Below are 12,922 nucleotides of genomic sequence, written 5' to 3'. Positions count from 1 at the left end.
AACTGAAAACCACGCAAATCCAATATTTAAAAACAAACTACTACTCTCCTTTTACATAGTATTTCTTTGTGGTATTACTGGCGCACGTGATTTGCACATGCGATGCGATGCTAATCATTTGCATGTCCTATAGAAGTCTACCAAAGACGCACATTTTAAGTCTATCAGATGATTCCTTCATGATGTTGTGTTTTGGATGGCAAACACTCTCTAGCTAAAAATGTGCAAAGATTTAGATGAAGTTATGGTTGATAAAGATACGTTTTAATAAAAAATGATAACATCAAATCATTCAAAACATCTTTTTCGATCATTCTTATTTTTCATGGAGTTTGTATAAGTATCTAAGTTCTTCATAACAGAGTCATTACATCGTGATATGCTGCGAATAGCATTATCTAAAATAGGCTATGAACGACTAAACCAGCAGCCGACAACGATGGAACTCAAACTAAATAGTTCTTATTGAGCCTTTTCAAACAGAAAGATTTACAATATGTATACTTAATTGCCATTTTCAAACTTTTACTGGAAAATCATGGTACACTATTCTAATAAAAGCAGCTGAACGAAAATTATCTTTTCCTTCACATTACATGAACAATGCAGGATGTTTGGCAAGACAGTTCTATGTTAGTAAATACCAATCCTGAAAAATTTTTTCATAGAAGAACATAATATTTTTTTATATCAGATAAGACTGCTGGCCACCCAAATTGCAACACCAAGAAAGACGAGATATCACAACAAACTTCATTTAGCAGATAACATGTTGACCAAGTATCAAATGATTAAATTTATAGACTTCTGTGAAGTGTGGTTCCTTCAAGAATCAGTAGCCAGAGTAGCCGCCATTGTAGGAGATCACCGCTGCCACACGCCTCGGCATTGATTCAAAGAGACTTTGGATATGTTCGTGGGGTACAGCAGACCAAGCAGCTTCCACACGTTGCCAAAGTTAATCTGGTGTGGCAGCTTGAGATGTAATCTGGGTCAATCGCTCAGCAACCATGCACCACATGTTTTCTATCGGCCAAAGATCCGGACGCGTAATGGCAGACCGCACATTGAGTTGAACACTGTTAAGCGAATTTCGCTTACTGCGCATGCTTGATGGTGTACCTTTGGCGCGGGGCGAAATATTGGCGACTAAACAACCCTACGCTAGCTTATTCGTGATTTCCATGGCTGTCGAGTGATGTGTACAACTGCAATGTTGTGGAACTTTGTTTATTAGTTATTTTAACCTCCATAACGATTGCACTTGCCTAATTTTCTTTATTTTAGTTTGTCAATAACAGTGCATTTAATATTTGTTAACATGCGTTGTGCGTAATAATTCGTTATTTAGATATAATTTGTTTACATGTTATAATTCAGTAATTGTAAACTGGATTTTCTCACTAAGTTTGTTAACGTATACTCCGCTTTCGTTTTCTTATTTCAAAGAATTAAATAAACAGCATTAAGGAAAAGTAAAATTTCTTCAATGTTATGTACAAACACTTGCTATATTCCTCCGTGTTTCTTTACGTATGTACAAATGGAACGTATGGTATATCCTGTATTTAAGCTGACTTCCTTTACCCATTTTTTGCACTCTTTAATCGAATTTATACTTGATCATATCATTCAACTTTCCAGTTGTTGGAGCAGTTCAGGAAAAAAATCTTATTTTAACACAGTAATTACTTTACACTGCACATATACTCTACGAAGACTTAAACACCAAATTTGTTTACAATCAGATGGCGGTCCATATACCGTATTTATCTTCTTTTCAAATCGCGCCAACGTAATAATTACGCCACATTTTTTCCTGGGCATGCGCAGTATGCGACATTCGTTTAACACTGTTACTCAATGTGCGATCTGCCATTACGCGATCCGGACAGCGAGCCGGCCAGGGAAGCAATTCAATCTGGTAACTGAGGAAGAACCCTTGGACAATGCGTGCCACATGTGGTCGCGCATTATCCTGTTGAAATATGGCTATGAGCAAGCCCTGAAGGTAAGGAAGGACAACTGGCTCCAACACCTCGGAGATGTAGCGCTGGCTGTATAAAGTACCGGCAATGCGTATTAGAGGAGTGCTAGAATGATAGCGAATACCGCCCCATACCATAATACCCGGTGCAGGACCAGTGTGGCGGTGCATAACGCAGCTATTCAGCATCCTCTCTCCACTGTGTCTCCAGACTCGAATCCGACAGAAGCGTGACTTGTCAGTAAAGACAATTTCATCCCATTCTGCCATGCACATCCTTCTTTCATCGCACCATTGGCGGCAGAGACTTATGTGGTTCTGCGTCAAGGGTAGACGAAGCAATGGACGTCTTGCAGACAGACCACTCTGCTGTAAACGGCGTCGAATGGTACGCGCAGATGGTACGAGGCATAATTGATCGTTGTTTTTTTTTTTTTTTTTTTTTTTTGAAAAAACCACAATTGCCGAAAATTCCAAGCCTTAAATAGCGCTTTGAAGTGGCGCCACTGACGCGCGTGATGCGCATCTGCGCTGAAATTCTAATCATTTGCATATCTCACCTCTGCTAATGCATGTTGTAAATTTCATGTTATTTGCATGCTTCCTTCAGGGTGTTGCATTTACGGTGGCCAGCAGTGTATTTTGTTACATTTTTTACAAAATATTCTCCCTTTTATCATTTATTTAAATAAAATTACATAATGCATCAAATAAACACAAATGCTTCAATACAAGTAATATTTTATTACAAGGAATTTTATATACAACAGCATCTACAGACCATTAACTAATAAATGCAATACAGTCAAATGACTCATTTACTAGGACCATGGCAATATAAACATAGCACCATATGTGTATATATTAGATATTATATATATCTATATATATAGAAATATATAGATATATATAAGGGATAGATACGATATTTAGATAAATACTTTCACACCCCTTTCATGCAACAGGGGATATGTGTTGAGACATCTAAAATTCTATTTTTAATTTTTTTAGCAGAATCCAAGGAAATTACTTAAGTATAAGCAATTGTATAAAAATGTATCACAAAATTGCTAAAGAAACAAAATTTTTCAAATCTTTCACATAAAGTTGACATTTAAAACATTGATCATTTCACAAAGTTTCAGTCTGATTTTAAAATTATATGTATAAAAATGGCTGGACTTGGACACCTGAGGTTTAAATTTTTCATTGATGGGCTTTACCAAATAATAGCCCGAAATGGTAGGCACTGTAGCTGCCAAAATTATCACAGTCAGTTCCAACAGCTACATTATCATCATCATCATCATCATCATCACTGGATCATAGTAGTACATTTTTTACCTTTTACCTAAACTTAACAGCAACAAGTTATACAGGCACCAGGCTTACTCATTTCTTCTCTTATTTCTTGGACCCTAATATAGTTTGATAAAGATGTATTTCAAGATAAATTCGCTTGTATTACTGTTTTTAACCATAAAAGGCCACTTTTCTGCATTAGCATGAATAAAATGTAAGATAATAACATAAAAACTAAGTATTTCTCCCTTTGTTTTCCAAATTTTATGTTAAAATGTCAGAATATATTAACATATTAAGCAAATAAATATAATAAATATGACAAAAGATTCTCAAAGAGTATACAATTTGCATGTATATCCTTTTAGGCATAGTAGTATGTCTTCAGCATGAACAACAAAAGTCAACACTTCCCAGGCAAAGGAATAGCTGAATAATTTCAGTTAACAATTAAATTTTAAATAAATTTACAAGTTTTTAAGGATCACAAAACATAAAACAATGATTCAAAATGTATTTCAGTGAGTTCCAAAGTCTTTAACATTTTAGAGCATGGCAATTTCAAGAAAAATGCAAGCAAGAAAATCAGCTGTAGTGAAAACGGACATATAAAACAATGATGAATCAAAATTATAAAAAATTAAAGAGCCTAATATTTAAGTGGCCAGATACAGTTTTCAATATATTTCATAATTATGAGCTAGTCTGTTTCTTCTATATTGCAGCATTTTCACGTAAAAATACGTTTAACATATTATCATTTAAATACTGAATTAATTGCCTTATCACACAAATGATGGTACAGAAGCATAGTTCTTTGGTGGAGGTAATGCTTCAACATCACAGACATCTGCTTCGCTATCCTCTAGTTCACAAACTTTCACAGATGCATCTGACACGGAAGCATTGTCAGAATCTAGTCCATCTAAGAAAATATTTTCTGAGTCTCTGTTCACAGCACCATAGTCACCACTTTCCAGTGCCACTCTAAAGCCACGACCCCCTCTTTTAGGGAAGCCGTATGTATCGACCTCATCATCAGAAAATTCTGCCCAACCATTTCCTCGTTTCTCATAACATGGTGGTGGAGAGCCATCTTTTTTCAGGAACTTGGTAGACTCTCCAACTTGGCAATTAGTGTTGTTTAATTTAGAATTGGCTTCTATTTTATGTCTTGATGGTGATAAGACTAAGCTAGGAATATTTTGGTCACGTTTTTGGCATAATTCTCCACCTCTGTCAGGCACCAGTTCAATCTGACTGATGAAACTGTTAGAATCCGTACTCTGAACGCTTGATGAATCTTGGCCTTCAGTTGGAGATTCATCTGTGAAATTGTTATTCACACTTTTTTCTGGAGTGGCCCAGTCAGATATGTCCCAATGATACCCTGTAAAATGCTTCATAGATAAATATTCAGATATACAAATGCATAAATATCTATCTCAGGGGTTCTCAACCAGGGAGAAATTCCCCTTGCTGGGAATTTTCATAGTTCCAGAGAGGAATGTGGTAAGCCTTTTATTTAGCTGTTTAAATATTTACTTTTAGCTTATAAATACAAAAATCTACCTTTATTTAATCTAATTTATTCATTATTTATAGAACTTACAAAAACTACTTCATTATTAAACTCCTCCTATTTTTATTCTTTCATTATTTGGTATGTATGAACATTTTCTATACACAGTGTTGTTTAATTTATTAAAAAATAATCTAAATTTAAATAAATGTATATGTACTTTTTTAGTTTTGTAAACAAATGGGAGACTATCTTCTAGCAATGTTGAAAAGGGTTGAGCAAAACAGGCTGAGAACCACTGATCTAAATTTTTATAGAGAGTAGTTAATTTTATCATATTGCAGACAAATGAATTTTAAGACTTCATGTCAAAATGCATATTCTGTTAAAAACTAATATTACTTCTTAAGTTATTTAAACTGAAATTAAAACTCATAGCAAAATCAAAATCTAAACTAAAAACATTATTCTAAGATAGACAGTGATAATGATTACAGAGCTATGATAAAGATAGCATTTTAATACTGAAGAAACAAAAGCACACATACAAGGTAAAAGAAACAATACACAGTAACTGAAAAGCTATTCAAGCATATATCATGCATGCAACAGCGAGAATTTATACATGAAGAAAAAGTAAATCATGCATTTGCATAACTAAGAAGAATCATTTGCATAACTAAGATCGAAGAGATGTAGCACTTTTTTCTGTCACTTTTCTACATATTTTTTAACCTTAAATAAAACTTTCAAGGAGAGGAACACACGATCTTATCTATCAAAAGATACTCTACTCTCAATCCAATTCTTATGCAGCAAATACAACTTTAAATGGGGAATACAATGTTATACATTTAAAAAAAAAATCCACTCTCATTTCAACTCTAAATCAACAAAAAAATTTAGAAATTATGAAATAACTCTAAATTAAATATCATAAATAGCTCTACCACATAAATAAAATCCCAGGCCAAGAAGCGTAAACTACCTTGTGAAATTTCACTTGGAAACTTACAGAAAATATACTAACATAAAAATGGTTAATAACTGGCAAATTTACTGGAAAATAGTAATTTAATTCAAGAAATTGGGAACAAAAAAATATGGAATCTTAACAAGTTGTAAATTCTGAAATAGAAGACTCAAAAATTCCATTTCCTTAACATTGTATCTTTGAAAAAATGGCAGCAGACATTAAGGCCTGAGATTACATTTCCATAACAGAAAAAGGTAACTAGAAATTTTGCTGAATATTAAATTGTAAGTTCATTTTGATGTACAACTAGATATTTACAGCAGTCTTTAAGCAAATGAGTTAAACTGCCAGACACTAATGTACAAAATATAGATATTTTTGAGTGCACAGAATAATAAAATATTTGAATAAATGCTTCATTTATTGATTTACAAGCCCTTGCAACTTTCTTTTGCTGCAGAAAAGTATATATAAAATGTATAAAAGAAGCATTTTTCATTGACATAAAATGCAAGTGAAGATAACTTTTAACCATGTTAAAAGATAAAAATCTTGCCTCATATAATAAAATATAAACCAAGATATATTGAAGTAATTTTTTCAAGCATTTTTTTTATAATCTATTAACTTAATCAACCTATCAAGATCCCTAAATAAAATCTGAATCATGCATTGATTGTTAAATGCAAATTATTTTATTTAACTTTACAGTATTTCACAGCATACAAGTTGATGACAGAAATTGCATGCAGCAACATGAAAATTTGCAACAAAATCAGTACCTTCTGAATGTTGGTGTATTTCACTGCTCTCTTCTATAAAGGGAAGAAAATGCAGTGAATGGCAGAATGAAAATGGTGAAATGTATAGAAAGGAGTTTAAAATAAATACATTTTTCACATCATAAAATTTATAGCAGAAATAAAGAAAATGTATCCTGTTGAAAAGAAAGTTTTAATAATTTGGTAAAAAATAAACAATTAGTTTAAAACAGACATGAAAAGGACCCTTAAGTTTCTGAAGAACTCAAACTATCCGCTTTAGAAGAAATAAAAGCTTGTGCAAAAGCATCACAAAAATTCTATTCCATTTTAATTCTTATAAAAAGTTATTTAACAACTTAATACATAGCATGCCTCTAAGAAAAATTCTATATTAGAATGCACAGAATTTTAAAAAGAAAAAGGTTACATTTATCTCTAATTAAAATGACACACTTTTCATAAATATGAAAAAAGTCATAATTATGTAATTACCTTTGTTCTTCCATTATCATTTTTTATTCATGTTCATATAAACAATTTATAATATTAGAAAACTGAAGGAATCTCAACAGAAAAGTATATATGGTTCTGATTTCAGTTACATTATATACAATGTTGGAGTTATAGCAGGCAGTTAGTAAGCGAAAGTTAGCCATGCAGTGTGGCTGAGAAACCATCTTACCCTGCACTGAGGCATCTCTAGGTGGTGGGGGTGGGGTGGTCTGTTTATTGTCAAAATTATTTTCATTTCCTAAAGTAATAAAATAAACAATAACTACAACTACTGTTTCTAGGGTAGTCTTTCTTCTCAAATATTTAACAACAGATGTGTCATTACACACTATTTTACACATTGTGCAGATCTATTTTTCAGTGTTTTGACTACTAAAATATATTACGTAATAAAGATTTTCAACGTGTTGAAAACAAACACTCATTTTAACATTAAATGATGCACAATTAAAACCATCTTTTCAAATTAATATTTCAAAAACATATTAACTTGACTCTAACTCTGCTAAATTTTTAAGAACAAAATGCTTAACTCTTACGTATTTCTGAATGCATGGTATTTAATCGTTATATGTAGAAGGCAGAATATGCAAAAGAAGAAATTAAAATCCTATGATAGAAGAATATTTATAAAAAAAATTTTTAATTGCAATGAAATTGTTTTCATTTATTTATTATATCTGGCTCATTAAGATTTTTTACAACATTTAGGGAGATAAATAGTATCATTTTCTCGAAATCAGCTTGGCATTAATGTCATAATATGATTAATCCCTAAATTTGAATAATCGTTAAGTACCACTCGAATTCATGAAATATAAAATGAAAGTGCAGACAAAATAATGCCAAGAAATCTTTCACGTTATTAATGTTTTCTTTCCCAATGTTCAAACTTTCATAATGATCTTAAAAAGTATTAAACACCAAAGTATTGAAAATTCTGACTGAATAAATCTATATTATTATTGATATTTGTTTGCAAATACAAAAATTGTACTTCAGGAACAAGAGGCCAAATATTTTCAGAGCTTGAAGAAAGTCATTTTACAGATATATCATCTTGAAAATTAATTCAGCTCCATAACACAAGTAGAGAACTCTTCAGCATTAATCTCTATAAAAGGCAATTTGACAAACAATTGAAATCCTTTTGAAATTTTGGAAGCGTTTTTTGAATTCACTACTTTCTTACTAATTAATACACTTGCATAGCACAGTCAACACATATATTTGTTCTTTACCTGGGTAAAGCAGTAATCGGTTTCCCATTTCGAATGAAAGGGATAAGTTTTTCGCTTGAACACGTCATCGTTAGAACACACCTAGCTTAGTACCGACGCGTAAATCAAACTATCTAAGTTAGCAAATGTCTAATATACACACAAAACACATAACCACAATCTCATGTTGTATACAATCAACTATGAGATGAGGCTGACAATGGCAGTTGCACAGGAGAAACAAGCAGATATCAGCATCAGCTCAGTGGAGCAATCAAGGTTAGCCGACAAGAGTTTTAACGCGATCTACTAAATATGTACCCGTGAGCTACTAGCAGCTCGCCATTGACGCTTTGGCGATCACTGATCTAAACAAATACAAGCTGTGATAGTAGATACAATTGCAGGCACTAATGTTGCTTGTTGAATATTTTGTCCTCCTGTTTATTCCTTGCTACTTATCATATGCATATTATATGCAGGTTATACTTATCATATGCAGGTAGAAGAAACTGTAAACAGAAATATATGTGGAGCATGTAAATACAAATTTAGCAGTATTGTTAACAGAGACAAAAAAATTCCTGATACTGGTAGAAAGTTACAGTTTTGATTAAAGTTCTAACACACTTTTATCAGGTGCACGAGAGAGGCTATGTAGTGAATTCAACACTAAAAAAAAATGAATCAGGAAAAAGATTTAAAGGAGGAGAATGGTACACAATTTGACTACAAACAGAGACAAAACAATGATCAAAACCGCAGGTTTCAATTTTGAGCAATTTATATGAAATGAATGATAATAAACTATGAGATAACTGTTAAATATGATAGAAAAAGTTAATTAACGATGTCACTAAACATATAAATGATACAGATTTTTATAAAGAAATGTTAATACTTGCAAATTTATTTATATTTGAATTAAAATCTCATCAATTTTAAAACAAAACCCAGGAAATTTTATTATTTATTTACACTGGTAAACTAAACTTTCCCATTTACATGAGTATATGCCAGTGGCACAGCATTGACTGATAATCAGGGGATATGTACTCGACTATCAACGTAATGCATCGGGTATCTCAATTCATCTGACAATTGCTCGGATTCTACAGTCCGTGTGTTGTCTTCAGTTTGCAAAAAGCCAATATCTTCTATGAGTGAAAACCAGCAATATCCAACATAGGCACTTATTCCAAAAAATGGAAGTGGTATAAGAAGCGGGAAAAGATGTTGGCTGTAGTCAATCCTGTCTTAGCAGTCGAATGATTCTATATTTATTTTCGTCCGTTCAAAGAAGAAGGCAGATCTTTAAGTCGACCCCTTATTTTTACTGTAAACACGACGAAACATTTTCTCTGCCCGCATATGCCTTCATTTCATATTTCACGCTCATCATCATGATATATAATTAACTCAGAAAATATTTGGAACCATATTCGGAAAACATGAATGCAATTTCTACTGTAAAAAAAAAACTAGGTTATTTATATTTTTTAAACAAAATATATTTTGTTTAAAAAGCAATATTTTTTTCTGTTTATCACTAGATGTTTCACTAGCATATACTTTTTTCATCAGTTAATAATTTAAAGACAGAGAAGAGGTTAACTGATATTTCTACAATATGAAGAAAGTTTAAAACATAACATTGGAACACCTTATGAACAAATACTATGAACCCATTAAGGAATGTGTTTCATTATCAAGAAAAATCCCATTATAACATTTTTTTTTAAAAAAATAATAAAGTTATAAAATTTTAGTAACACCATGATTCTTTCATAAATTATTTTTGTTTAATTTTGTTACCATTTAAAACAAACTATAGACAATTAATATGTGAAGAATTTAAACTAAAGCTCTTCATGGCTTTTCAAGGGAGTACTGAATTACAACAAAAATAAATGATCATCCTATGTTTGATGCAGATCTATTATTTTACAGAAATAATAAATAAATAAATAACATAAAATTAAATTAAAATTAAATTAACATAAAATGAACATCTTTAAAAAATAACGTACCAATAAGTTATAATATGATTTTTAAAATGATACCAGTGAAAGGAGACATGATTTTTAAAAATCTATCAAATTTATTGTATTTTATTAATTATTCTATCTAATAGTTATGAATTTTAAAAATAACAATAAATTTCAATCTTTGTCATTCATATTATTTAATTGATTGAAATCACAGCTGCCTGCAAAATATCTTGATACATAATTATGATTGTCTACCTTATTGGTAGACACTAAAATGATATTAGATTACTGTTATAGAATAGTAAGGTTCTTGGACTAGCGGTTTCCTCATGAAACAGCATATTTGTTTAATCTATTAGCATTAAAAAATACCAATTTTTTTCAAGACTTGTTCTTTTGTTTAATATATCTCTATCTATATACATATATATAAATAAAGCTGCGAGTTAATTTTCCATATCATAGTCATCAGCTTCATATTATAATAGAGATGTTTATTATTATAACAGTTTCTATTGTGTTGTTAGACCCGTACACACACGCGTGCGCATATGTGACATTTTAATCTGCCAAAATGATAAAATGTTAATAGCTCATTTGTCGTCTTTTACAAAGTGTTGAAATCCCGTACATTTTAATATAATTCCACAGTCGCATTCACAAGTGATATGTTGATGTTCTATTGTTTTTCATAATCAGTAGAACACATTTAGCATAATTTTACAATTAATTATTGGCTGTCTAATACTTTTGTGTTAAAAATAGTACGGTCCAATGTTTTCTTTCACTGTTTTTTTTTTCATTAAGATTAATCAAAAACATCATCAATTACTAATTTCACAATATGCGGCCGATAAGAAAGGAGAAATTCCAAGCAGTTCGTCCGTGTGCTATAAACTACGTCACTTGTCTCTACAGTGACTAGTCTAAAACCTTGCCGTCTCTCAACTGAAGTCAAATAGACCAGACCGATAGCCAAACGGTAATCACACCATGCCTTTAAGAATAAAACTGAAAACGAAGAAAGAATTCTTCCCCCCCCCCTCTTTTTTTTTTTTTTTTTTTTTTAATTTTTATTTAGGAAACTGCTTGCGCGAAAGTTAGTAAGGTTCAATATAATCGTAACATAGTTCCAGATGACAATTTTCCCGTCATCCATTCTGTAACCGCTTCGAATGGCTGACGACTTACGCTTCAAAAGACGAAACCACGACTGTAAGCTTTCACTCACAGCCTGTAGCCACAGATATAAAGGAGTAGAAGCCATTATTTGAAGTCCAAATAAGCATTCACAATTGGTACCTTGTTCAACTCGTAGATATATGATGGTTAGCGACGCTCCTTGCCATTCCAACTGACGCGAGTTCGAATCCCGGAGAAGGCGTGAATATTTATGTATGGTGTCTGTGCAGAATGGAGCATTTAAAATACTGGCGAGTCGAAAGTTCTGTAGAGAGGTTCGCTGGCAAAGGGAAAGCGGTCGGAGACTCTCGGACCGTCCTCCAGAGTGCCCTTCATCAAAATTGGGTGGAGCTGCACAGTTAGTGCTTTGGGACTCTACCTGTATAACCTATGGTGAAATTCCCGAGTCCCGCCCACTTGTATTCGTACTTGTCCATTTCATAGGCTTTTGTCGGTGAGGAACAGTTAGCATTGAGATCCTGCTGGATCTACGGCTAAGACGGTGTACGCAGAAAACAGATTAAATGAGTTATGTGCTATGTTCATCATTGTTGCAGTTGTGGCTGATTTGGTGGACTGCAGCCCCGCACGTGGACGACACAGAGCTGAAGGAAGATACATCGTTTGTACATCCTTTTTCCTTATACTATTTTTGATGAACTCAGGATAGCTGCACATAAACAGTTCATAAGCCGCGCTAATTTAGGGATACTGTTTCCAAGACCACCTTTTTTTTTTTTTTTTTTTTTTAATCAAACTCTGATAAATCGTTAGCTTTACGTAGCCTTCTAACTCCAGACACCCTAAGAACAGAAAACCAGTTTTGGATTTATTTATATATCGCTCAATGACCTTAAGACAGTTATCACATCTAGCGACGCTTAAGAAATTTTTTAAGGAACGAATTTCTCCCAGCAGTAGTTTAAAAAGGAGGTTCCTAGCCGAAACCTTTCGTTCGACGATGTGTTGCGGGTGCGTACTTAGGCATTTTACGACATTGGCGGAAATGTTTCGTTGCGCAATTCTGCATCACGTAGATGTGAAAATACATAATATACTACTTTGCAGAAGTCTTCGCGTAAGCCAGCCTGCAGTACAGGATAGCTAACAGATCTCACAGCAATTTTAGACGTTTGAATTCTCGTCCTAAACATTATAGCTATACGGTGCGGTGCATATTGACGAAAATCAGAAAGCGACAGTGGTAGAAAATTCCACCGATTTCATAGAAATTCAGACTAAAAATAAACGCCGGTGATCGTTATTACAATTAAAAGGAGACAGTATTGCCATAGCCAACTGTCTTGGATAAGGCTTTGCCAATGTAGCTAATATAGCAGAAAGCCTATGGCGCAACACGCAAACAGCAGAAAATACATCCCATACTTCGGCTCATACAACGACTGCACTTTCCGTCTGAATAACTTATTAGCAGGTGGGCAACAGACAATTCTGCTGTTGACGT

At 32.8% G+C, this 12,922-nt stretch overlaps 1 protein-coding gene across 15 annotated transcripts in view; it reads right to left on the bottom strand.

Moving 5' to 3' along the window:
• Window positions 1–2,711: 2,711 nt before the first annotated feature.
• Window positions 2,712–12,922, bottom strand: part of LOC118199398 (fat-like cadherin-related tumor suppressor homolog) — a 1,041,672-nt gene continuing 1,031,461 nt past the window's right edge. For 13 of the 15 annotated variants that reach the window (XM_085808597.1, XM_085808606.1, XM_085808602.1 and 10 more), the window contains 2 exons: window positions 7,234–7,302; window positions 2,712–4,679 (listed from right to left, as the gene is read on the bottom strand). In XM_085808597.1, the coding sequence (XP_085664723.1) occupies window positions 4,075–4,679; window positions 7,234–7,302 (674 nt within the window). In that variant the 3' untranslated portion in view covers window positions 2,712–4,074. Of the gene's footprint in view, window positions 4,680–6,569; window positions 6,603–7,233; window positions 7,303–12,922 lie in introns of all 15 variants that reach the window. The other 2 variants (XM_085808609.1, XM_085808610.1) reach the window with 2 other exon arrangements.

The sequence above is a fragment of the Stegodyphus dumicola genome, chromosome X1 (genome assembly GCF_044657685.1).
Source record: "Stegodyphus dumicola isolate Sdum_Otavi_A_Nest chromosome X1, ASM4465768v1".
In the NCBI taxonomy this organism is placed as follows: domain Eukaryota; kingdom Metazoa; phylum Arthropoda; class Arachnida; order Araneae; family Eresidae; genus Stegodyphus; species Stegodyphus dumicola.
The sequence above is the reverse complement of the archived record's forward strand: the minus strand, read 5'-3'. Positions and strand labels throughout refer to the sequence as shown.